At 37.2% G+C, this 27,558-nt stretch overlaps 2 protein-coding genes and 2 non-coding genes across 4 annotated transcripts; 3 read left to right on the top strand and 1 right to left on the bottom strand.

Moving 5' to 3' along the window:
* Positions 1 to 1,882: 1,882 nt before the first annotated feature.
* On the top strand, positions 1,883 to 5,628 carry LOC130935780 (SPX domain-containing protein 2-like). The gene is made up of 3 exons (XM_057865667.1): positions 1,883 to 2,528; positions 3,585 to 3,711; positions 4,550 to 5,628. Exons 1-3 carry the CDS (start codon positions 2,229 to 2,231, stop codon positions 4,975 to 4,977), a joined length of 855 nt encoding a protein of 284 aa, XP_057721650.1. The 5' UTR covers positions 1,883 to 2,228; the 3' UTR covers positions 4,978 to 5,628.
* A 2,020-nt stretch (positions 5,629 to 7,648) lies between these two features.
* TRNAR-CCU (transfer RNA arginine (anticodon CCU)) lies at positions 7,649 to 7,721 on the top strand. The gene has a single exon. It is a non-coding gene; the product is annotated as a tRNA-Arg (tRNA).
* A 309-nt stretch (positions 7,722 to 8,030) lies between these two features.
* On the top strand, positions 8,031 to 9,301 carry LOC130934801 (probable carboxylesterase 17). Its single transcript, XM_057864334.1, has 2 exons — positions 8,031 to 8,435; positions 8,768 to 9,301. The coding sequence occupies exons 1-2, from the start codon at positions 8,031 to 8,033 to the stop codon at positions 9,299 to 9,301; spliced, it is 939 nt and encodes a 312-aa protein (XP_057720317.1).
* Positions 9,302 to 20,929: 11,628 nt separating this feature from the next.
* LOC130938301 (small nucleolar RNA R71) lies at positions 20,930 to 21,037 on the bottom strand. The gene has a single exon (XR_009069472.1). It is a non-coding gene; the product is annotated as a small nucleolar RNA R71 (small nucleolar RNA).
* Positions 21,038 to 27,558: the final 6,521 nt, after the last annotated feature.

The following is a 27,558-nucleotide window of genomic DNA, read 5'->3' as shown; positions in this document are numbered from 1 at the left end:
TTTTGTATTATGTATTTTGATCAATAATTTTTAAAAGTGTTATAATTTTTATATGATGTATTTATAAATAAATTTATTTATTTAACTTATTTTTTTGAACCAAACAATTATAATTTATTATTATATTAATTATTTGATTTAATTAATTTAAATATATGTTATGTGATTTAATTTATTGTTATATTAATATTTGAGTCATTGTTTATAAAACATTCCTCTTCATATCTATCTTTAATATTAAATATTCTTATTTTAAATTTCAGATGTTTATTTATTGTTTATATTTTGTATTTTAATATCAAATCTAATATTTTTATTAATATTTTTTTACAATTTATTGTCTAATAGTTATGTGATCACCATTAATTATATAGTCATAGATGTTTCTTCAATTTATTAAAAAAAATAATACAATTTCATCCCTTCCTTTTTATTTTACCTATTTTATTGTTTTATGACTTATTTATTATAAAAAAAATAATATATAGTAGTAGAGAATCTCATTTTTTATTAATTATTCTTTTATTCAGTAATACTTTTTTTTATGATGTATTATTTCTATTCTTTAATTTTTCTAAACTATAAAATATTATTATTATTTGTTATTTTACTCCATCTCTTTTATTTCTTTTAATTTATTTTGTTCCTATTTATTTAAATTTAAATTATTTTTATTAAAAATTTATTATTTTTATTTCAAACAAGTTAATTTATCATAATTCTTCACATATTGAATTTTGTCAATGTTTAAATTATATTCCTTACGTGCTTAATTTTATTTCTAATTTCTAATTTGAGGATTGAATGATAAAATAATAGCAAAGAAGGCTCTTATGCATCTCTTTCTTCATCATTTTTGTTTATCTCTTTTTTTGTAGGGATCATGTGTAATACTTATATATAAATTGTATCATATATTTTTTTAGTAAAATTTTTATTATTTTTTAAATAAGAAAAAATATTGTAAAAGATCAATAAATTTTTCATTGTTGCGATAAGATATTATACATTTATTTTACTTTTAACAATTTTAATAAGTATTTAAACTAACAAAAATATAAAATTATTTCTAGGTATAGATACAACTACTTCAATTTAGGAATAAACAAAATTTATTAGTAAGTTTCTATAAATAGTAATGACATTGGTCATATTAGTTTGACTCAAAAAAATGAATATGATTCTAATTAAAGGACAAATTTTATCTCATACTTACTCAAATCAATTTTAACATAGAAATACGAGAGTTTAAAAATTTTATTCTTGAATTATGAGAAAAATGTCTACAAATTCAACAACGAATGTTTTTTAAAAAAATGTTTAAAAAGATAAAATTTTAATGTTTTTTAAATAATTATAAGAATATTTTAACTATTTTTAATTTTTTAATTATATAAAATATTTAAATTAATTTTTTTAATAAATAATAATATATATTATTTTTAAACTTATTTAAAAAATACATAGTTACGTAATGGTATTTAATGGTATTTAAGTATGTCTAAATATGTATAAAAAATATTTCTTTATTTTTTCGTCAAGAAATGGTTAAACATAAAAGAATACGTGTATTAAATAAATATCAAATAAATGTCATATTTAAAATGTGTTCGACCTAAATACAATAACTCAGCAAAATATTTAGAATCTATTAACAATGATATTTATTTGTCAACTGACAAAATAAAACAAAATAATAAATATAAAAATTATATACATGTAAAATTAATAACTAAAGATTATTAAATAATAATTTAATTAATTCAGTTAAATTCTTAAGGATTTTCCCATTATAACTTCAAGCGAACGCAATTAGAGGTGAGCGTTTTAACTTTTAAAAGAGACGAAAGTGAGTGAAGACAGAAGAGCAATGATGGTTCCCATGCCCCCCACGAATACTGTACAATACGTACCAGCCCACTGATGATTACAACGAATACAATTGAGAAATGAAGCCCATACAAGATGGCTTGGCAGTTGGCACCAGTGTCAGAAATACAAAGAATATTCCGAAATTCCACAATTCTCCTCTTCAACGAATATTCTAATTCCGGAACCCAAACCCAAACCCAGCGTCCCTTTTTTTTTTTAGTTTCCTCAAATCCATTCCGTTCCACTCTCTTTCAATTCCCCTCGTCATAACAGAAACAACCACTCAGCGTTCTCCTTCATTCATCCTCTTAATTCAACACAAAACGGTGTCGTTTTGAAAAGGGGAATATCATATCATGAAGTTCTGGAAGATTCTCAACAACCAGATCGAGCAAACGCTTCCTGATTGGCGCGACAAGTTTCTTTCCTACAAGGATTTGAAGAAACAGTTGAAGCTCATCGCGCCCGCCAAGGACGCCGATAACAACCCTCCCACGAAGCGGCCCAGGTTGGACGGAGACGGCGCCGCCGAAGATGGGGAACAAGAGGAGGTGGCGAAGGAGGTCAACGACTTCTTGAAGCTGTTGGAATTGGAGATTGAGAAGTTCAACGCTTTTTTCGTTGAGAAGGAGGAAGAGTACATCATCAAATGGAAGGTATCCGATCTTGATCTCTATGCATATTGTGTTTATTTTCCATCTCTAAAATTTAGGATATAATAGTGTATGTTGTGATGTTGTCGCTTTCAATTATAAAATCAAATCATTGATTGAAGAGTAATAACTAAATAAGTCCTTAGGATGTTTTAGTTGGACACTTTTGTCCCAAATCTTATTAGACATATCAGTTCCCCACTTCATATTCTCCCCATTGGAGACCGTGAGGGTTAGCTCGCCTATATAGCCGTTAAGTGTCACGATGTCACAATGGGGACAAATCAGTTCATATTTCTGGGGGGAATAATCCGAGAATTTTAAAACAAAATTTTAGGCACCTACTTATCTTTTTCTCTTTAAATGACGGGGACTGATTTGACTGACGGGAATGGAGGTTGATTTGTCTGTCCACGTTGCACTTAACGGCCACATAGGCACAGTTAGCCTCTAACCATCCACGTAGGCATGTGCAGTTAGCCTGAAGAATTTGGGATGGGGGCTTATATGTCTAATGGAGTAAAAGTTTGGAGCTTATAATTTAAGTCATTGATAGTTCAACGACAGTTTTCTCTTGAGAGAAATATTGTTTATGATGTGCTTGAATATCCAAACTTGTTTCACACTAGTTCTTGTTACAATTGGCAAAGCTAGTGTCTAGTGATGTGAAAGGAGTTTCAACACTTCAAAGATTGAATTGTTATTTGATCTGAATCAAGTGCTAAATTGGGAGCAAGGTTGATTTTTCAGCCACCTTATTGCTAGTTTACTCCAATTTGCATCCCAGGATTGCTTTAATAACTAAATTTTAAGACCAGTGAAATTTAACATGGTAATAATTAATCTTGGTGTTTGTGGATGCTTTTTGTTGTTTAGCTTTTGTAATTCTTGGAGGGTGTGGGTTATAGGTTTGATTTTCCGTAATGAAATTTACATTTTGTTTACCATAAATTCCTTGCACACAAGGCATGTTATTAGATAGGCAGAAACTGTTCAGAAAAATGTTATGAGCTGGATTAGACATATTTTAAAGATCTTTTGTTTGTGTTTGTGATTCAGGAGTTGCAAGACAGGGTTGCCAAGGCCAAGGATTCAAATGTAGAATTGATGTCTGTAGGGAGGGAAATAGTGGATTTTCATGGAGAGATGGTTTTGTTAGAGAACTATAGCGCACTTAACTACACGGGTATTTTTCATGAGTTTAACTGTTTAGGTGATGGATTCTGTTTGTCATCTTTGAACCGGTGAACTGTAGTATAATAGTATTAACATGTGATAGATGACATAAAATGGCATGCAGGTCCTTGGAAATAGATTTACCTATATGATTTACTCTTCAAGTTATTCAAATCAGTCTCTGCCAGATAATGGAAGGACCCGCAAGAAATAAGCTTAAATGATTTAACGACTAATCACCAAATATTAAATTTGATTCATGGACTACTTGCTATTGAGTTTTCTTTTAAGGAATTAGAACCCTAGTTTACTTTATATGTAGGCATATGAATCAGAGGGAGGAAAATCATAGGTTGTGCACTATTGATTCTTGGATACTTCTATTGGGGAGCTGTTGAAAACCAATTGTTTCAATCCATGAGGAACTAAAAACTATTGATATATTGCATTGTTGATTTACTATCCATTTTCTTTTCTAATTTTTAGTTTTTTTTTTTCCTTTGTTCTTAATGACTGAATGAAAGACTGCAATTTGAATTTGTCTTCTACTTCATACACTTGTGATGATGACTATCTCAGTGGCTCTCAGATCTTGTGACTAATTGGCACCTAAGTAGGAGTGAATGAACCCAAAATGAATAAGTAATATCAGATGTAGATAACAGAACACAGTATGACTACTTGGCAGAGGGGTAGTTATACTTTGAGGAAATGAAAACTTTGAACCTTTTATGAAATTTGATCAATGTATAAAGGGAATTTCTCAGGGTTAGGAGGGATATTGAAGATAAATGCTTAAAATGATTGGTTTCTTTTCTTTCAAATCTGATTTCCCCTTGTATGTATAGGTTTGGTGAAGATAATAAAGAAATATGATAAACGAACTGGTGCACTAGTTCGCTTACCTTTCATCCAAGACGTCTTGAACCAACCTTTCTTCAAAGTTGATGTGCTTAACAAGATTGTAAAGGAGTGTGAAGTGATGCTAAGCATCCTTTTCCCCAGAAACAGGCCTCCAGGATCATCGTTATCAATTAACGAGGATTATACGGAAGAAGGGTGCACCTCCATAACTACCAATGAAAGTAAAGCATCGCTAGCTCAGGTCCCTAAAGAGCTTGCTGAGATTGAAAACATGGAGAACACATACATCAAACTAACTTCGTCAGCACTGCAAACATTGGAGCAGATTAGGGGTGGAAGCTCAACTGTAAGTATATACTCATTACCGCCTCTCGGTAGCAAGGCTCTGGAAGAGGAGATTGAAGGCAAATAACTGTCTCTCAAGGAGCGAGCAGCCTAGTAGTTTCTGTGAATAAAAAGCAAGATAGTAGGCTGTCTTTCTGCTCTAAACCATGCAGAGGCAAGCATAGATCAGGGCAATAACACTAGATAGCCGCTGACTTTCCATCTCTTTTCTTCTTTCCTGTTCAACAATGCCATTTTGTGTTGTGAATCAAGGGTGATTGGATGGAAATCTTGGCCTTTTTTCGTGGAGCAATATCTGATGGTAGATGGATTATAATGCAGCCTGATTACTTTTTCCCACTTAATGCAAAATTTTTCTGAGGCTTTTTAGGTTTTATGGACTGCTTAGCTGGTTAACTAAACTTTTTGGCACTTGTAGCTAATATCAATGTGTTAACAATTTGTCAGCATATTGTAGATATTCATGAGAATATTAGAGATGGATGAAAAGACATGAATATAATTTTGTACTGCATACTAATATATGGTATTGTTTTGTGGAGAAATTATTTGGTGTGCATCGGTAGCTACCTTACAAGCAAGGTCAGAAGAAAAATGCTCATATTCATTTGTTGCTGTAATAGATGATGCCAGCATCTGAATGCAACAAATATAAGCTGCTAGGTTTTTCTCCAGTTAGCACAACATTCAGAAGCAACCAAATGAGAACTTTTTTTTATTTCCAAAGTTAGGAATGTAACTCGAACCTGAAAAACCTCTAGGTGAAGATGAGAAAACTATGCCATTTGAGCTATAGCTCATTGGCAACCAAATGAGAACTTGGTGACCTGTTTTGTTCAATTGTAATTATATGTAGAGATGGTAACATACTTAATAATCGCCTATGAAAATTGGGATCTAAGATCTAATAGGTGAAAGGAATAACTCCATGAATAAATAGTCTCTTTTTTCCTATATTTCTTCAGCTCATATAGTCACATACCCCCTTTTAAGGATTTATTATAATTATTATTTTCTCAAAGTAAACTGATTTTACATATGAATATTGTTGTGAGAAGTTTATAGTGTTCTACACTATATTTTTAAAACAGAATAAAATTGATTTCTAAAGAAAAATAAAAATAAAAATATCAATTTTCTTTCCCTTTTTAGTACATAAATACTTTCTTGTTCAAAATGTTTACACTATGAGCAACCCTTTTGTGTAAAACAACTGAAGCAAAATTTATCATGTTTCAAATAAACCAGCTAAAGGGATAAAATAAAGGATAATTCATCCATTATTATATATCCATTTTTCCTCTTTCTTTTTCGATGAAATAAAGGATAATTCATCCATCTCATGCTTCTCTTATGATGTTAGACACATATGTTGCTTCATTATCTTCTTGTAACCTTTTTCATTGTGTCTGTCATAATGTTATGATGTTAATGTAATTTTGTGGCAAGATATTAGAATTTTGCCATGGTAGTAGCGGATTTGTGAGAAACCAACAAACATGGTTTTTAGCAAGTGTTTATTAAACCTTAATCTAAATTTACTTTTCCGAATTCGAACAAAGAAAAACTATATCCAGAGTGTTAAGATCAAAGTTATATTATGGTGAGAAAATTAATAGTAATAATTGATATGCTCATAGGGAGAGTCAGAGTTACAGAATTTTAAAATAAATGGGGAAAAAAATGATGGTTCAAGTAGCCAGGCCCACTAGGCCATATTGGACCAAAGGAACTGCAGCCTGTTATCCCTCCACTGTTGGGAGTAGGAAGTGTTCGCTGCTCTGTGAAACCAGCCTCACGCTTTGCCTTCCATTTTAGGAACCAAGAAGCCCGAGCCTTCGCCCAAACCACGTGGCCCAACTCTCAACTTGGAGTGGGCAGGCCAGCAAAGAGCATCCTGAGACCCAACCCAGCTAGCCACAGAACTTGTTCCATCATTTTATTGCCCCCACTTGGGTCACAAGTTGACGTTACTCAACTCGGCGAGCAATGTAACTTGTAAAAGTTATTATAGATACTGAAAATATTCAACTTTTCCCCGATGTGATACTTCTAGAGCATTTCAAATCTTTTTATAGGTTGAACAAAGAATATTTTATTTTGGGACAACAGAAACTATAACTAGTTTGTGATTGTAGCTTAGGTAAATACTGAGTACTGAAGTATGAATTTTAGCTTAAACATTACAATGCACGTTTATACTTTATAGTATTGTTGTTCAGCATATTAGAATATTGAATTTTAGCTTAAACATTACAATGCACGATTAAGATTTTCCTGCTTTGATATTTGGAATTTGATCGCAGTAGTAACTAAGCCCAAACTCAATTGTTGAGTAAAATTTACAATCCTAAAAGGAAACTAGTATAGAGAAAAGGAATTTCCCCCTTATGGGTACTTGGGTAGTGATAATGATTAATCTGCCAAGCGCTTATACAAACTTGTATAGAAATGACTGCAAAAACATTCTAGAGCCATTGATCAATATAGTTTAGAGAGCTCTTTCTTACTTTCTATTAACCAACAACTATATGCAAAACTACTCTCTTTTATAAACAAAACATCAAGGAAGACTTGAACGGAAAGCATTTATACATCACAAATTTACAATTTAGGAGAATTATTACCATTGATAGAACCTAGATGAAGATGATTCCTTCAAGAACAATTGGAAATAACCACATTTTTCATATATCAGGCTATAGAAAACATAATTGTTAACACCTAGATTCATATAAGCGCCTGTAGCTCAGTGGATAGAGCGTCTGTTTCCTAAGCAGAAAGTCGTAGGTTCGACCCCTACCTGGCGCGTTTTTCTGAAAATTTACCTTTCTTTATTCTGTCAGTGCCAACCAACCATGCTTCGATATTTTTCAACCTTAAATACCACAACACAATTTACATGACCAACCTTTACAAGATCTACTACTAAAATATTTTGGCCAACCATAAACACCAAGAATGTAGCTTAATATAAAAAAATCATGCACGCTAATCCTTATGTTCCTTTTGTCTAGTATAAATAGAACCCCCCACTTCATCTGATCATAGTACCCCTCAACTCAAACCTTAAGCATCTAAAGACCTGTTTGTTTCTTTGTACCTAGTTTAAGAATTAAGATGTCCTTAGTAGCAGAATCACCGGATTTTCTTCAAGTCTATTCTGATGGCACTGTGAAACGCTTTGCACCAGAAACTGCTCCACCATGTTTGGAACCATCCAATGATCCCAATGGATTCAGGTCCAAGGATGTGGTCATTGACCCATTAAAACCCATCACTGGAAGGCTCTTCCTTCCTCCTTCAGTTTCCTCCTCAGAGAAGCTTCCAGTGTTGGTTTATTTCCATGGTGGAGGCTTTTGCATTGGCTCCACCACTTGGCTTGGCTACCATGTTTTTCTTGGTGAATTCTCTGCCACTTCAAGGTCCATTGTTCTGTCTGTTGATTACCGTTTGGCTCCGGAGCACCGTCTTCCCACGGCTTATGAAGACTGCTACGCCGCAATTGAATGGCTTCGTGATCAAGTAAGCATCTATCTTGTAGTACAAGTAAACTCCCAAATTTCGTTCTTTAGTTAGTATTTAAAGAACAAAAGACATCATAATTGTTTTAATCTTTTTACATGTATAGAATAACAACAAATACAAGGTTAATTATAACGAGTAAAAACTCACATGCAGTTTTCTTGGTGTGAAATTAACAGTTGAGAATACTTTAAACTCAAAGTAAGAGGCTTGAATTATAAATCCTACAAATAACAATATATAACTTCGTTTATAAATTACATATGAAAAAAAATGAATGCAAAACTGGTATTGCTAGAAGATATATACTTTAAAGTATTTGTTGATGATAGGCAAGCACAGAACCATGGCTCCAACAAGCAGAGTTATCAAGAGTTTTCCTCTCTGGGGACAGTGCTGGAGCCAACATTGCACATCATGTTGCTGTGAAAACAATTCAGAAGTGGGTGTGCCCTGTGAAAATCAAAGGAATAATGCTAATACACCCTTACTTTGGTAGTGAGAAGAGAACTGAGAAGGAAATGGAAGATGGAGGTTCAGAAGATGTGAAGAGCAATGACATGTTCTGGAAGCTAAGCATACCGGAAGGCTCGAACCGCGACTACTTCGGCTGCAATTTCGAGAAAGCAAACTTGCCTGAGAGAATTTGGTCCAAGTTCCCAGCAATTGAGGTGCATGTTGCTGGTTTGGATTTCTTGAAGGAGAGGGGTGTGATGTATGCAGAGTTTGTGAAGAAGAATGGGGTGAAAGATGTGAAGCTTGTGGAGGCCAAGGGAGAGAAGCATATTTATCATGTGCTTGATCCTAAATCTGATGCAGCAAGGTTGCTTCAGAAACAGATGAGCCAGTTCATGAAGAGGTTTTAGCATCAACTATGATGAGTAATTGAGTATCAATGGAATATGTTTAAGCTTATTCTGAGAAATAATCCATAACAATAGTTGCACTAAAATAATGAGAGAGGTGTATTTTAAGCTTGTTATGTGGAGCTTATAATACACACAGATATTTATCTTATTTTCGTCTAGTTTTATGTTTGGTATAATTTTTAAAATCAAGTTGTTTACATGTAGCAGGATATTTGTTATATTTGTTATTGTTATCAATAAAAAAATTTATTCATAATAGCCAGATGATAAGTGAAAGTCAACTTATAAAAGCAGTATGACACTACTTTTAGTATCCGAGGAGTTGGAACAAAATATTCTTAAAATTGGTTTGAAATTAATTAAATTATAAATGAATTATTGTGTTTAATTATTTAAAATAAGAATTAATTCGGTTTAAAATTGATATAATCATTTTGTTTTATATTTATAATAAATATTTTTTTATCACCATCAATAATTATCATTAGATTGTCATCAAATTTATGTGGAATTGCATTTTTTTCGAAATATTTTTTATATTAATACCTAAAAGAAAAAAAATATTTTATATTTTTAATGAGCTAAATCATTTTTTACCCTTACTCAAATAACTCAGATGCACGACGTCATACCTCGAAACTAACTGTTAAATATTCAAAATTTCACCTAATCAAATAACCGTTTCTAGCACTTCTATAGCACTTGCGCACATCTCGGCCACTTTATACGCAGGTCAGTTACCATTAAGTTGCTTGAGCACATTTCGGTCATGGCATAATCAGGTCAATTATCGCTATACAACGATAAATAGATGGCAGTCGCAGCTATAGAGGGTATCGAATCATACCACTTTCAAGTGATAGTTTTAAGAATAACTCTCTGATATTAAGAACTGATTTGAGCGTTGAAATCTTTTTTGTAAATCTGGTGCACAGGTCAAACCACTGAGAAGCTTGTAATTGACACTAGGATCTTGAAGTTGAAGACTTTACTGGTGTTACTGAGCTATACCTCAGAGAACGATTCCGGACGAGAGCATTTAGCGCCCACCCCAAAAATAACCCCATGTTTTATTACCCTTTTCCTGTGCTCTTCTTTCTTTGCATAGTACTGAACCATGATAGACAACTCCATAGCTCCACCACCTCCTCCAACTAATGCTGAGCTTTTAGACATGAATGCTTTCCTATAGGCGGAGGTCCAGAGAATGGCCGACCTCTTGACAGCCAAACAAAATAATGACAAGGTGAATGATGAGTGCTAAAATGTTAATAATGGCAACCCTAATGAAGAACCCCAGTCCGAATCAAACGTGAAGTTGGGAGAAACACCTCATAAGACAGAAAAACAAAGAACAAGTCCCTTTTATGAAGAAATAATGAATTTTCAAATGCTAAAAAAATTTACACTTCCAACAACATTGACGCCCTATAAGGGGATCAGAGACCCCACAGTGCACGTCACTAAGTTTGAGTCCATGATTTCTTAACGGTGCCTCTGACCCTATCTTGTGTCGATCTTTTTCCACTTTCTTAGATGGAGCTGCTTTACTTTAGTTTTCAAATTTGCATGCAGGATCAATCTCCAATTTTGACGAGTTTGTCGGACTCTTTGTGAACAACTTTGCAGCGTCCAAAATCTACGTGCGAGATTCAGACTACCTAAGCACAATTAAGCAAAGACAACATGAAAGTTTGAAGGACTATATACAAGATTTGCAACAGCAGCAATGGAAATACCAAATCTTAATCCAGAAATCCATTTGCATACTTTGAAAAGCAAGCTCTGTCCTAGAAAATTTCAAGAGGCGACAGCAATAGCAAAGCCGAAAACACTGGCCGAGTTCAGAGATAAGGCAACCAATCAAATTGAAATTGAAGAATTAAGGGAGTCTAGGAGGATGGAGAAACCACTACCTCGCAGGGACAATGATAAGCAAAGCAGAATAAGCAACACCCGAGATGGCAAAAAACCATTCAAATTGACACCAAAACTCGACTCCTACATGCAGTTCAACACAAAAAAGGAGGATATAATAAAGGAAATCTTACATGCCAAAATCATTAAGCCTCCTAGCAGGGCTAGAACGTACCAGGACCAAAAGTATGTTGACAAGAATAAACATTGTGCATTTCATCAAAAGTTCGGGCATACGATTAACGAGTGTGTAGTAGAAAAGGACCTTTTGGAGTGACTGGCACGACAGGGATTACCGAATAAATATGTTAATGACCAAATACAGAGGGACACGGTGAACCTCCCCATAGCAGCAGATCAATCGAATTCAGCCACGGCTGCGAAAAATAATGTAAGATGGTTTACGTTGAATCCTCCTCCCCCAACAAGAAAAGTTATAAACTACATCTCAGAAGGATTTGCGTGCTGAGGAATTACAAGTTCAACCAGGAAAAGAAGTCACCGAACCATGCTAACTCTCACAAGGGAAGAAGCATAACAACATGACCTAGCTCGTTCTGTGCCAAGTATCACCTTCAACGAGTCCGATTTTCAATCTAAAAGCTAGAATCTGGATGACCCCGTGGTAATCTCTGTAACTATAGGGGAAGCCACAGTTCGAAAAGTGCTAATGGATCTAAGAAGTAGCGCTGATGTACTATTTTTGTTAACCTTTTAGAAGATGCAACTAAGCAAGAATACTATGTAGCCCTCATCTGGAGAATTAGTCGGCTTCTCTGGCGAAAGGGTCCTTATAACAGGTTATGTATGGTTAAGGACGACTTTAGAGGAATATCCCCATTCGAAAACCTTAGATATCTAATATCTAGTGGTTGATTGCGTCAGCCCTTATAACATTATATTAGGGCGCCCATCCTTAAACTCTTTTGATGCTATTATTTCTACAATTCATCTATGTATTAAGTTCCATGTGCAGGATAATATCATTGCAACAATACACTCCGATCACAAGGAGGCAAGATAGTGTTATAATGCAGGATTAAAGGCCCAACCATTAACCTTAGCTCTAATCCAGCAAATCAACTCGGTATATAACGCTAATGATATACCAACGTTAGCAGAGCTCAATCCAAGATCCGATAGAGAGGTCTGACTAACACCAACTGATGATCTTTGCCAGGTAAAATTAACTGACAATGAGTCACAATATACTAACATTGGCGATGCTCTGTCTACAGGTGAAATGCAAAGACTAATCACCTTGCTGCGAGCAAATGCCGACCTATTTGCATGGACCCCTACGGATATGCCCAAATGTCATATGTCATAGGCTTGCTCTAGACCCGAATGCCCAACTAATACGTCAGAAGAAATGGAACCTCAGAAGGGAAAGAAACAAAGCAACAATGCAAGAAACTCACAAACTGTTAAGTGCTGGCTTTGTTAGAGAAATTTGATTCACATCATGGCTAACGAATGTAGTCATGGTGAAAAAGAACTCAAGAAGTGGCACATGTGTGTAAATTTTACTAATTTGAACATAACTTGTCCAAAGGACCTCTACCCATTGTCGAGAATTGATAAGTTAGTTGATAGCACATCCGATTTCAAAGTGCTAAGCTTTATGGATGCCTATTCAGGCTACAATCAAATTCTAATGCACCTTGAAGACCAGGAGAAAACAACATTTATAACAGATCATGAAAATTTTTGCTACAAGGTGATACCTTTTGGCCTAAAAAATGTAGGCGCAACATATCAAAGACTAATGGACAAGATTTTTCAAAATCAAATAGGTAGAAACATGGAAGTATACATCGATGACATGTTTGTCACATCATAAAATGAACAGAACCATCACTTCAGCCTTGAGGAATTTTTCAACCAACTAAGACAGTACAACATGCGACTAAACCCGGAGAAGTACACCTTTGGAGTTCAACGGGAAAAATTCCTCGGATTCATGCTAACCTATAGGACGATTGAGGCAAATCCAGAAAAGTACCGAGCAATGATAGAAATGAAGTTGCCAAACAATGTCAAGCAAGTACAACAATTAACTAGACACCTAGCAGCTCTATCACGTTTCTTACCCACGGCAGCAGCAAAGTCATATCATTTTTTCAATAGCTTACGAAAGAATAGGAGCTTCACATGGACGGATGCATGCAAATAGGCATTCACCGATTTCAAAGGCATTCTCGCTTCCCCACTCATATTACACAAGCCTGTTCATGGTAATCAATTTTATTTATATCTTTCAGTTTCCACTTATGCTATTAGCTCTGCCCTTGTCACAGAAATAGGCAGGGAGCAACATCAAGTCCATTTTGTTAGCAAACTACTGTAGAACACAAAAACTCGATAACTAACTATCGAGAAACTAGTATTCGCCCTGATCATCACATCATGACGACTCCGTCATTACTTCCAGAGTCAAGATATCATAGTTTGAACCAACCAGCTGCTGCGCCAAATACTAACACCACCAGACCTAACAGACCAGCTAATCAAATGGTCAATAGAACTATCAAAATATGACATCTTGTATCAATAAAAAAGGGCACTTAAGTCTCAGATTTTGGCCAACTTCATCGCTGAATTTGCTGCATCAGACGATGTCTTCCCGGTATGGGAACTGTACATTGACGAAGCCTCCAATGAAGACAGATGTGGAGCTGGAATCATTCTTAGAGACAAGACTGGAGTATATGCCGAGCAGTCCTTCACATTCCTGTTCAAAATAAGCAATAACCAATCCAAGTATGAAGCCCTTTTAGCCAATCTATGCTTGGCTAGAGAAACAAGCATTCAGCACCTTAAAGTCTACTGTGATTCATTGTTAGTCATTCAACAGGTAAGCGGTAACTTCCAGGTAAGAGACCCCCTTTTAGAGAAATATTTAAACATTGCAAAAAATTTAATTCAAACTTTCAATATTTTGAGATCACTCATATACCTCAAGAAAATAATAATAGGACAGATATTTTATTTAAATTAGCCACCTCTTGAATTCTGGATACCACGCCAGCTTTATCATAACTAACACTTGGGGAACCAAGGATACGTGGTATCCATGTTTTTGCCTTGTCACAAACAACAGATAGGAGAACACCCTATGTGGACTACTTGAAATCAATAAACATCCCTACATCTGAAAGGAACCAAAGTTGTTCAAGAAAAGGGCGAGCCATTTCACCTTGATTGGGGACGACCTATATAAGAGAGGATTGTCCAAACCATTGTTAAATGTCTTGGAGCCGAGGAGTCCAACCTCGCAATGTCAGAAGTACACAAAGGGATTTGTGGAGCACACATTGAAGGACGTAGCATAGTGGCAAAACTTCTACAAGTGGGCTACTTTTGGCCTTCACTCAAAAATAATTGCATGAAAAGAAGTACAACACTGCGACAATTGCCAAAAATACACACTAGCAATCCACACTCCCGCCAAACTATTACATGTGTCCAAGGTAGGATGGCCTTTTCATAGGTGGAGGCTTGACATCTTCGGACCTTTTCCAATATCTAGAAGTCAAGTAAAATTTTTACTCGTTGTAATTGATTACTTTACAAGATGGATAGAGGCACAACCACTAGCTAGAATCACCTCGAATGAGGTACAATCTTTCATATGGAAATTTATCATATGTAGATATGGGTTACCAAATGACATTATTACTGATAATGGTAGCAATTTACTGATAAGAAGATAGCGTATTTTCTACAGAATCTCAATATTAAACATCACTTCTCCACTGTATAACACCTACAAACTAATGGGCTCACGGAGGCTGCTAACAAAATTATTTTGCAGGCCTTATGAAAGAAATTAACAGAAGCCAAAGGACAATGGTCCAATCTCATTCCGAAAATCTTGTGGAGTTATAACACCATACCACATTCAACAACAAAGGAAACACCATTCCGACTAATTTATAGAGCAGATTTAATAGTCCCAATGGAAATTTCACAAGGTTTGCTAAGAACTGAGCTCTCAAGTAGCGAGGTTAACAAACAAGCAAGGCAAGCCGAGCTAGACACCTTAGACGAGGAACACAACTTGGCCAAACTAAGGCAACAAGCAATGCAGATTGTCATAAGACAAAAATACAACAAAAGAGTGCGACCGAGGACACTACAACAAGGAGAACTCATCATACGAAAGATAGAAGATGTTTGGAAGCCTCCAGGGCAAGGAAAGCTTGCTGCCACATGGGAAGGACCATTCAAAATATCAAAAGTACATAGACAAGGAGCATATTCTCTACAAACGATAACAGGGAATCAGGGACTGAGCTTCCAAATATATGGAACATATCTTCATTACATTTTTATTCTATGTAAAAGCTGAAGCTGAAAGGTACTCCTTTTTCTACCACCGAGGTTTTTCCCATAAAAAAAACAAGGTTTTTTCTCGAAGAGGTTTTAATGAGGCTGATCACTTTGCACCTTCCGCGTCGGAAGGTTTTGCCAAAACATCCAAATCAATATTCACTACCTTTTCATATTTCTATCTACCCAATAGCACTAGCAAATACAAAATATGTAGATAACACAAAATAGCATTCATCAAACAAACATACGAGTTTAACAAAACATGAGTGTCCAAACACCATATCAACCATCCAAATATACAAAATATCGAAGTTTATCAAAACTATAAACAGTTAATATTACAAAACCAAACTACTAAGAAGTCAATCATCTTTCTGAACAAATTCCACATTATCACCCTCTGCTTCACCACCAGCTTCATCGTCTACAAGCTTGCCATTGACCACCATCTTAGTAACGTCAAGGCTCACGATGTCAAAATCATGAGAAAATGCTATCACCTAACTAACAGCTCGGTCAAAGCCCGCCGCAAACATCTCTAGCATCTCGTTTTCAAGTTCATGCACCCGAGAAGTCAGTTTCCCTTTCTCATTATCATCATCTTTGATTTGACCCTACAAAACCGAGATCTGATCATGTAACTTTGACATCTCTCCCACCTTATTTTTCATTTTAGTCGTCGTATCAATGACGACTTCATCTCGCTCCTTCAGAGACCTCTCTAGGTCCAACACCTTGTTGGTCTCTTTCTTCTCTTTCACCCCAATAAACTCAGTAGTTTGTCCCATACAAAGCATCCTAGCGTCAAACACTTGAAACATGATCAAACATCCCAATTAGGAAAAAACATTAAATAACTCAAACTATTCAAATATTCTTCTTACCTGCATATATTGTCCTATAGCCTCTTTGCCAACCTCTTTTAGCATCCTCACATCTGTCGAATGTTGTGCAACCTTCTCGGCCAACTCAGGCAATGGAAATCGTCCATTCCAAATAGACTAGCATACACACCTCTAGCAATACCATAAAGTCGCAACTACTTCCTTAATTCATTATCTTCCCCAAAGGCCAAGTCGGCAGTAGAAAAGACCTCAAGGGAATTTTCTGAATCTATTTTTCTCTTCAACGAACGAGCACTAGACTGTGCAGCATCCACCCCCATGTCCTTCCTGACACCAACAACAGAAATTTCTTTGTCATTTTTCTTTTCTTGGTCCAAAAAATACCTCATCCGCGTTGACGATAAGCTCAGAACTTTTTCACCTGCAACAAACAAACAATGTAAGTCCGAGATATAGGTCTCCCATAAAACAAAACTCTCATCCTATGTCCAAAGATTACCTATATACGTTTTCAAAGCCTCTTTATCATTTTTAACCTTTAACATATCAGAAATGGACAATAATTTTTCTAATGAAAAGCATTCTATCAAAAACTCCAGAATCAAACACTCCTCCTCCTCCATCCTTAGAGCATCTAAAATTTGCATCGGCTTAGGACACCAATAAAGAGAGAAATTTTTCACTAATTTATCATCTAAGTAAAAGGGATATTTAGTTTCTGATGAGCGGATGATTTGTATACTTTTTGGCATTGTTTTTAGTATGTTTTTGATATGATCTAGTTAGTTTTTAGTATATTTCTATTAGTTTTTAGTTAAAATTCACTTTTCTGGACTTTACTATGAGTTTGTGTGTTTTTCTGTGATTTCAGGTATTTTCTGGCTGAAATTGAGGGACCTGAGCAAAAATCTGATCCAGAGACCAAAAAGGACTGCAGATGCTGTTGGATTCTGACCTCCCTGCACTCGAAGCGAATTTTCTGGAGCTACAGAAGCCCAATTGGCGCGCTCTCAACGGCGTTGGAAAGTAGACATCCTGGGCTTTCCAGCAATATATGATAGTTCATACTTTGCCCAAGATTTGATGGCCCAAACCGGCGTTCAAAGTCACCTCAAGAAATCCCAGCGTTAAACGCTGGAACTGGCACCCAAATGGGAGTTAAACGCCCAAACTGGCACCAAGGCTGGCGTTTAACTCCAAGAAGAGTCTCTACACGAAATTTGCTTCATTGCTCAGCCCAAGCACACACCAAGTGGGCCCGGAAGAGGATTTTTATGTCATTTACTCATTTCTGTACACCTTAGGCTACTAGTTTCTTATAAGTAAGACCTGTTGCTATTGTATTAGAAATCTTGGGATTATTTTAGATCCTTTGATCACTTTGGGGAGGCTGGCCTCACGGCCATGCCTAGACCTTGTTCTTATGTATTTTCAACGGTGGAGTTTCTACACACCATAGATTAAGGTGTGGAGCTCTGCTGTACCTTGAGTATTAATGCAATTACTATAGTTCTTCTATTCAATTCCGCTTGTTCTTTTACCAAGATATCACTTGTTCTTCAACTTGATGAAGGTGATGATTGACACTCATCATCATTCTCACCTATGAACAAGGTGACTGACAACCACTCTTGTTCTACAAGCATTTGAGGCTTAGTGAATATCTCTTGGATTCCGGATTGCACGATGCATGGTTGATCGCCTGACAACCGAGTGCTCGCCTGACAAACGAGCCAGCCATTCCGTGAGATCAGAGTCTTCGTGGTATAGGCAAGAACTGATGGCAGCATTCAAGAGAATCCGGAAGGTCTAACCTTGTCTGTGGTATTCTGAGTAGGATTCAATGATTGAATGACTGTGACGTGCTTCAAACCTGTAACCTATTGGGCGTTAGTGACAGACGCAAAAGAGTTATTCTATTCCGGGGGAGGGAACCAAACCGGTGATTGGCAGCACTGTGACAGAGTGTGTGCATTAGCTTTCACTGCGCGGATGGGAGGTAGCTGCTGACAACAGTGAAACCTTACACGAGCTTGCCATGGGAAGGAGTAAGAAAGGATTGGATGAAGACATTAGGAAAATTACTTGGACGACCCAGTGCACTTGCTGGTTAGTTGTGCGAAGTTGTGTAATGCCATGGTATTGAGCCACCAAGTTCTTGGAGCCATTACCGGGGATTAATTGAGTTGTGAAAAAGTATTGTTCACAATTTCGCGCACCAAGTTTTTGGCGCCGTTGCCGGGGATTGTTCAAGTTTTGAGCAAGCTTTTGGTAACATCAGTGCCAAGATCCGGCAACAACATCAAATTTTTGGTGTTATTGCCCGGGATTGTTTAGGCTGGACAACTGACGGTTCATCTTGTTGCTTAGATTAGGTATTATTTTATTTTTTTTTCGAAATTCTTGAAGATGAATTCTAGAGTTTCATGATGATTTGTTGAAATCTGGCTGGCTGAGAAGCCATGTCTAATCTCATTGGACCGAGGTTTCAACTTATCACCACAAGAACTTGTTGATTTCTTATCAATCTTGCTTTTGGAGCAGTGATTTGCTAAGGCTTGGCTGGCCTCTGGCCATGTCTAGTGTTTTGGACCGAAGCTTTCTTTGAAAGCTTGGCTGGCTGTGAAGCCATGTCTAATTCCTGGACCGGAGTCTTAGACTAGCATTGCACTGATTCCTGGAATTCTCATTAAGAATTTTGATACCTTTTCCCACTTAATTTTCGAAAAACACAAAAAAAAAAATTTACAAAATCATAAAAAGACCAAAAATATTTGATGTTTCTTGCTTAAGTTTAGTGTCTCATCCTAAGTTTGGTGTCAAATGCATGTTTTTGTTATAATTTTCGAATCCATGCATATATTTCTTTGTTTTGATCTTTGAATTCTATGACTTGAAGTATTTTGTGTGTCTCATATAGTGTCAGTAGTATACAAACTGCTAGTTTGGTGTCTTGCATGCATTGTTAATTGATTCCTTTTGCATTTTGATTATTAAAAATCCAAAAATATTTTAATTTGTGTCTTTTCAAGTCAATGATACAAAGAATTGAAGATTCAGAACATACTGCAGAGGAATTACACAGAAAAAGCTGAGCATTCAAAAATGCCCAGTGAAGAAGGCAGACTGGCGTTTAAACGCCAGCCAGGGCACCTGGTTGGGCGTTTAACGCCCAAAGAGGTAGCATTTTGGGCGTTAAACGCCAGAATGTATACCATTCTGGGCGTTTAACGCCAGGATGGTACTAGGGGGAAGATTCTGTTTTCAAAATCAATTTTTTTCAAGTTTTCAAAGTTTTTCAAAATCAAATCTTTCTCAAATCAAATCTTTTCAATCAAATGTTTTCAAAATTAATTTCTTTCCTTTTTCAAAGATACTTACTAACAATTAATGATTTGATTCAAAATTTCAAGATTGTTACCTTTTCTGTTGAGAAAGGTTTAATGTTTGAATCATATCTTTTCTTGTTAGGCAAGTCATTAATTTTTAAAATCATATCTTCTCAAATTGTTTTCAAATCATATCTTTTAAAATTGTTTTCAAATCATATCTTTTAAAATTGTTTTCAAATCATATCTTCTCAATCACATCTTTTTAAAACCATAACTTTTCAATTAAATCTTTTTAACCACATCTTTTTCAAAATAGTTTCAATCAAATCTTTTTAATTTCTAATTCAAAATCTTTTTCAAAAATCACTTGATTTCTTTTTCACTTTTAATTTTCGAAAATTATCAATCAAATTTTCAAAATGTTTTCAAAATCTTTTAAATGAATTTTCGAAAATTTTCTTTCCTCCTTCCCACATCCTTCTATTTATGGAGTACCACTCCTTCTGAATGCACAATTCGAACCTTATCTAACTAAAGTTCGAATTCTTCTTCTCCTTCTTCTTTCTATTTCTCTTTTCCTCTGACATTTCAAGGAATCTCTATACTGTGACATAGAGGATTCCACATTTTCTTTTTCTCTTCTCTTTCACATGAGCAGGAGCAGAGACAAAGGCATTCTTGTTGAAGCTGATCCTGAACCTGAGAGGACCTTGAAGAGAAAGCTAAGAGAAGCCAAAGCACAACTCTCTTTAGAGCACCTGACCGAATTCTTCAAGGAAGAAGAACAAATGGCAGCCGAAAACAACAACAATGCCAACAATGCAAGGAAGGTGCTTGGTGACTTTACTGCACCTACTCCTGATTTCTATGGGAGAAGCATCTCTATCCCTGCCATTGGAGCAAACAACTTTGAGCTTAAGCCTCAATTAGTTTTTCTAATGCAACAGAATTGCAAGTTCCATGGACTTCCAATGGAAGATCCTCATCAGTTCTTAGCTGAATTCTTGCAAATCTGTGACACAGTCAAGACTAATGGGGTTAACCCTGAGGTCTATAGACTGATGCTATTCCCTTTTGCTGTAAGAGACAGGGCTAGAATATGGTTGGATTCTCAACCTAGAGAAAGCCTGGACTCTTGGGAAAAGCTAGTCAATGCCTTCTTGGCAAAGTTCTTTCCACCACAAAGATGGAGTAAGCTTAGAGTGGAAGTCCAAACCTTCAGACAGAAGGATGGAGAATCCCTCTATGAAGCTTGGGAAAGATACAAACAATTAATCAGAAGATGTCCTTCAGACATGCTTTCTGAATGGAGCATCATAGGTATTTTCTATGATGGTCTCTCTGAACTATCCAAGATGTCTTTGGATAGCTCTGCTGGAGGATCTCTTCATCTGAAGAAGACGCCTACTGAGGCTCAAGAACTGATTGAAATGGTTGCAAATAACCAATTCATGTACACTTCTGAAAGGAATCCTGTGAACAATGGGACTAGTCAGAAGAAAGGAGTTCTTGAAATTGACACTCTGAATGCCATATTGGCTCAGAACAAAATATTGACTCAACAAGTCAATCTAATTTCTCAAAGTCTGTCTGGAATGCAAAATGCACCAAGCAGTACTAAGGATGCTTCATCTGAGGAAGAAGCTTATGATCCTGAGAACCCTTCAATGGAAGAGGTAAATTACCTGGGAGAACCCTATGGTAACACCTATAATTCTTCATGGAGAAATCACCCAAATCTCTCATGGAAGAATCAAGAGAGACCTCAACAAGGTTTCAATAATAATGGTGGAAGAAACAGGTTTAACAATGGTAAACCTTTTCCATCATCTTCTCAGCAACAGACAGAGAGCTCTAAGCAGAATACTTCTGACTTAGCAACAATGGTCTCTGATCTAATCAAAACCACTCAAAGTTTCATGACTGAAACTAGATCCTCCATTAGGAATTTGGAAGGACAAGTGGGTCAGCTGAGCAAGAAAATTACTGAACTTCCCCCAAGCACTCTCCCAAGTAACACTGAAGAAAATCCAAAAGGAGAGTGCAAAGCCATAAATATGGCCGAATTCTGGGAGGAAGAAGAGGCAGTGAACGCCACTGAGGAAGGCCTCACTGGACGTCCACTGGCCTCCAATGAGTTCCCCAATGAGGAACCTTGGGAATCTGAGGCTCAAATTGAGACCATAGAGATTCCCTTGGACTTACTACTGCCTTTCATGAGCTCTGATGAGTATTCTTCCTCTGAAGAGGAGGAGTATGTCACTGAGGAGCAAGTTGCTAAATACCTTGGAGCAATCATGAAGCTGAATGACAAGTTATTTGGAAATGAGACTTGGGAGGATGAACCCCCTTTGCTCACCAAAGAACTGGATAACTTGTCTAGGCAGCAATTGCCTCAAAAGAGGCAGGATCCTGGGAAGTTTTCTATACCTTGTACCATAGGCACCATGACCTTCAAGAAGGCCTTGTGTGACTTGGGGTCAAGTATAAACCTCATGCCCTCTCTGTAATGGAGAAATTAGGGATCTTTGAGGTGCAAGCTGCAAAAATCTCACTAGAGATGGCAGACAACTCAAGAAAACAAGCCTATGGACTTGTAGAGGATGTTCTGGTTAAGGTTGAAGACCATTACATTCCTACTGATTTCATAGTCCTAGAGACTGGGAAGTGCATGGATGAATCCATCATCCTTGGCAGACCCTTCCTAGCCACAGCAAAGGCTGTGATTGATGTTGATAGAGGAGAGTTGATCATTCAAGTGAATGAAGAATCCTTGGTGTTTAAGGCCCAAGGATATCCCTCTGTCATCATGGACAAGAAGCATGAAGAGCTTCTCTCAAAACAGAGCCAAACAGAGCCCCCACAGTCAGACTCTAAGTTTGGTGTTGGGAGGCCACAATCAAACTCTAAGTTTGGTGTTGGGAAGTTCCAACACGGTTCTGAGCATCTCTGAGGCTCCATGAGAGTCCTCTGTCAAGCTAATGACAGTAAAGAAGCGCTTGTTGGGAGGCAACCCAATGTTTTATAATTAATTATTTTCTTTTATTATTTTATCTTTTTTGTAGGTTGATGATCATAAGAAGTCACAAAACAATGAAAAAAGCAAAACAAAATGAAAAACAGGAAAAAAACAGCACACCCTGGAGGAAGATGCTGCTGGCGTTCAAACGCCAGTCAGCCTAGCAGTTGGGCGTTAACGCCCAGTCTGGCACCCTTCTGGGCGTTTAACGCCAGAAAGGGGCACCAGACTGGCGTTAAACGCCAGTAAAGGGCAAAAACCTGGCGTTAAATGCCAGGAATGGGCACCAGCCCGGCGTTTAACGCCAGAAAAGGCTCAAAACGTGGATTTTGATGCCATTTGGTGCAAGGATGCCTTTTCCTTGACACTACAGGATCTGTGGACCCCACAGGACCCTACCATCACTCTCTCTCTTCTTCCCCCATTCACCAATCACCTCAACCTCTTCCCCAAAAACCCTTCACCTATCAAATCCCATCTTTCTCTTCACCACTCACATCCATCCTTCATAAAACCCCACCAACCTCACCCTTCAAATTCAAACCACTTTCCCTCCCAAACCCACCCTCAAATGGCCGAACCTCATCCCCCCTCTTTCCTATATAACCCCTCTTTACCCCTTCATTTTCCCACTACCTAAACACCACTTCTCCCCCTCCTTGGCCGAATACACCACCATCTCCCTCTTCCTCATTTCTTCTTCTTCTACTCTCTTTCTTTCTTCTTTTGCTCGAGGACGAGCAAACATTTTAAGTTTGGTGTGGTGAAAGCGTTGCTTTTTCGTTTTTCCATAACCATTTATGGCATCCAAGGCCGGAGAAACCTCTAGAAAGAGGAAAGGGAAGGCAAAGGCTTCCACCTCCGAGTCATGGGAGATGGATAGATTCCTCTCAAGGGTGCATCAAGACCACTTCTATGAAGTTGTGGCCTTGAAGAAAGTGATCCCCGAAGTCCCCTTTTCACTCAAAAAGGGTGAATATCCGGAGATCCGCCATGAGATCCGAAGAAGAGGTTGGGAAGTACTTACCAACCCCATTCAACAAGTCGGAATATTGATGGTTCAAGAGTTCTATGCCAATGCATGGATCACCAAGAACCATGACCAAAGTGTGAACCCGGATCCAAAGAATTATCTTACTATGGTTCGGGGGAAATACTTGGATTTTAGTCCGGAAAGTGTGAGGGTGGCGTTCAACTTGCCTATGATGCAAGGAGATGAGCACCCTTACACTAGAAGGGTCAACTTTGATCAAAGGTTGGACCAAGTCCTCACAGTCATATGTGAAGAGGGCGCACAATGGAAGCAAGATTCAAGAGGAAAGTCGGTCCAATTGAGAAGGCATGACCTCAAACCCGTGGCTAGAGGATGGTTAGAGTTCATACAACGCTCAATCATTCCCACTAGCAACCGGTCCGAAGTTACCATAGACGGGCTATCATGATCCATAGCATCATGATTGGAGAAGAAATAGAGGTTCATGAGGTTATAGCCCAAGAACTCTATAGGGTGGCGGACAAGACCTCTACCTTGGCAAGGTTAGCCTTTCCTCACCTCATTTGTCACCTCTGTTATTCAGTGGGAGTTGACATAGAGGGAGACATCACCATTGATGAGGACAAGCCCATCACTAAGAAAAGGATGGAGTACACAAGAGATCTCACTCATCATGAGATCCCTGAGATTCCTCAAGGGAATTTTCCTCCACAAGACTATTGGGGGCAACTAAACACCTCCCTAGGAGAGTTGAGTTCCAATATGGGACAACTAAGGGTGGAGCACCAAGAACACTCCATTCTCCTCCATGAAATTAGAGAAGAACAAAGAATCATGAGAGAGGAGCAACAAAGGCAAGGAAGAGACATTGAGGAGCTCAAACACTCCATAGGACCTTCAAAAGCAAGGAAGAGCCGCCATCACTGAGGTGGACCCATTCCTTGATTTCCTTGTTCTTTATTCCTTGTTTTTCGAATTTTGGTGCTTTATGTTATCCATGCTTGTGTCTTATGATCATTAGTGTCTTAGTGTCTATGCCTTAAAGTTATGAATGTCCTATGAATCCATCACCTTTCTTGAATAAAAATGTGCTTAATTGAAAAAGGAAGAATTGCATGAATTTTGAATTTTATAATAGTTTAATTATTTTGATGTGGTGGCAATATTTTTGTTCTCTGAATGTATGCTTAAACAGTGCATATGTATCCTTTCTTGAAAAATGTGCTTATTGAAAAAGGAAGAACGTTGAATTGAATTTATAATAGTTTAATTATTTTGATGTGGTGGCAATATTTTTGTTCTCTGAATGTATGCTTAAACTGCATATGTATCTTGAATTTGTGGTTCATGAATGTTGGCTCTTGAAAGAATGATAAAAAAGGAGACATGTTATTGAGGATCTGAAAAATCAATAAATGATTCTTGAAGCAGAAAAGCATTGCTATTCAAAAAAAAAAAAAAACCGAAAAAAAAGAGAAAACAAAAAAAAAAAATAATAATAAGAGTTGTGATCCAAGGCAATAAGAGTGTGCTTAAAACCCTGACACCTCTATTGGGGACTTCAGCAAAGCTAAGTCACAATCTGAAAAGGTTCACCCAATTATGTCTGTGGCATGTATGTATCCGTGGTAATACTGGAAAGACAAGTGCTTTGGCCACAGCCAAGACTCAATAATAGCTATGTTCAAGAATCATCATACTTTACTAGAGAATCATTAACACTATCTGGATTCTAAGTTCCTAAAGAAGCCAACCATTCTAAATTTCAAAGGATAGATTTGAGATGCCAAAGCTGTTCAGAGGCAAAAGTTAAAAGCCCCGCTCATCTATTAATACTGATCTTCAAGATTTTTGGAATTCATTGCATATTCTCTTCCTTTTATCTTATTTGATTTCAGTTGCTTGGGGACAAGCAACAATTTAAGTTTGGTGTTTGTGATGAGCGGATGATTTGTATACTTTTGGCATTGTTTTTAGTATTTTTTTATATGATCTAGTTAGTTTTTAGTATATTTTTATTAGTTTTTAGTTAAAATTCACTTTTCTGGACTTTACTATGAGTTTGTGTGTTTTTCTGTGATTTCAGGTATTTTCTGGCTGAAATTGAGGGACCTGAGCAAAAATCTGATCCAGAGACCAAAAAGGACTGCAGATGCTGTTGGATCTGACCTCCCTGCACTCGAAGCGAATTTTCTGGAGCTACAGAAGCCCAATTGGCGCGCTCTCAACGGCGTTGGAAAGTAGACATCCTGGGCTTTCCAGCAATATATGATAGTCCATACTTTGCCCAAGATTGATGGCCCAAACCGGCGTTCAAAGTCACCTCAAGAAATCCCAGCGTTAAACGCTGGAACTGGCACCCAAATGGGAGTTAAACGCCCAAACTGGCACCAAGGCTGGCGTTTAACTCCAAGAAGAGTCTCTACACGAAATTTGCTTCATTGCTCAGCCCAAGCACACCACCAAGTGGGCCCGGAAGAGAATTTTTATGTCATTTACTCATTTCTGTACACCTTAGGCTACTCTATTCAATTCCGCTTGTTCTTTTACCAAGATATATCACTTGTTCTTCAACTTGATGAAGGTGATGATTGACACTCATCATCATTCTCACCTATGAACAAGGTGACTGACAACCACTCTTGTTCTACAAGCATTTGAGGCTTAGTGAATATCTCTTGGATTCCGATTGCACGATGCATGGTTGATCGCCTGACAACCGAGTGCTCGCCTGACAAACGAGCCAGCCATTCCGTGAGATCAGAGTCTTCGTGGTATAGGCAAGAACTGATGGCAGCATTCAAGAGAATCCGGAAGGTCTAACCTTGTCTGTGGTATTCTGAGTAGGATTCAATGATTGAATGACTGTGACGTGCTTCAAACCTGTAACCTACTGGGCGTTAGTGACAGACGCAAAAGAGTTATTCTATTCCGGTAGGGGAGGGAACCAAACCGGTGATTGGCAGCACTGTGACAGAGTGTGTGCATTAGCTTTCACTGCGGGGATGGGAGGTAGCTGCTGACAACAGTGAAACCTTACACGAGCTTGCCATGGGAAGGAGTAAGAAAGGATTGGATGAAGACATTAGGAAAGCAGAGAGACGGAAGGGAAAGCATCTTCATACACTTGTCTGAAGCTCTTACACCAATGATATACATAAGTATCTCTATCTTTATCTTTATGTTATTTTCGTTCATCACCATATACATCTGAGTTTGCCTGACTAAGATTTACAAGATGACCATAGCTTGCTTCAATACTAACAATCTCCGTGGGATCGACCCTTACTCACGTAAGGTTTATTACTTGGACGACCCAGTGCACTTGCTGGTTAGTTGTGCGAAGTTGTGTAATGCCATGGTATTGAGCCACCAAGTTCTTGGAGCCATTACCGGGGATTAATTGAGTTGTGAAAAAGTATTGTTCACAATTTCGCGCACCAGTTTCCAATGACTGTACTTTTACAAACATTTTTTTGAAACTCTTAAAAGATGATTTGTATAAAACAAAGAGGGATTGTCCCGGGTAACTACTAAGGTTTATCCAGAGACCTCTACGCACCCCTTTTGATTGAAACAAAGAGAAAAAGACGTTTGGAGAGGGAGGAGTCTCCAAGAACTCCATCAGACATTCATAAGCTCGAAGAAAAGTTCACAAATTGGGATGTAGCTGTAAGGGAGCACAATTCAATTGTGTTAACACCTTACACTCAAAATTAGTAAATGGAAAATTAACATTCAACTCAGATAATATGCAAACATAAAAGTAAAAAAGTAAAAGTAAGCTTAATCACCCCTCTTTTTGCATA

The sequence above is a fragment of the Arachis stenosperma genome, chromosome 6 (assembly GCF_014773155.1).
Source record: "Arachis stenosperma cultivar V10309 chromosome 6, arast.V10309.gnm1.PFL2, whole genome shotgun sequence".
Lineage (NCBI taxonomy): Eukaryota > Viridiplantae > Streptophyta > Magnoliopsida > Fabales > Fabaceae > Arachis > Arachis stenosperma.
The sequence above is the reverse complement of the archived record's forward strand: the minus strand, read 5'-3'. Positions and strand labels throughout refer to the sequence as shown.

Excerpts from the sequence above, each read along its gene's own strand:
- LOC130934801 (XM_057864334.1), top strand. The coding sequence starts at position 8,031 with ATGTCCTTAGTAGCAGAATCACCGGATTTTCTTCAAGTCTATTCTGAT. Across the intron at positions 8,436-8,767 it reads TTGAATGGCTTCGTGATCAA|GCAAGCACAGAACCATGGCT; the intron begins GTAAGCATCTAT and ends TGTTGATGATAG.
- LOC130935780 (XM_057865667.1), top strand. The coding sequence starts at position 2,229 with ATGAAGTTCTGGAAGATTCTCAACAACCAGATCGAGCAAACGCTTCCT. Across the intron at positions 2,529-3,584 it reads AGTACATCATCAAATGGAAG|GAGTTGCAAGACAGGGTTGC; the intron begins GTATCCGATCTT and ends TTTGTGATTCAG. Across the intron at positions 3,712-4,549 it reads TAGCGCACTTAACTACACGG|GTTTGGTGAAGATAATAAAG; the intron begins GTATTTTTCATG and ends TTGTATGTATAG.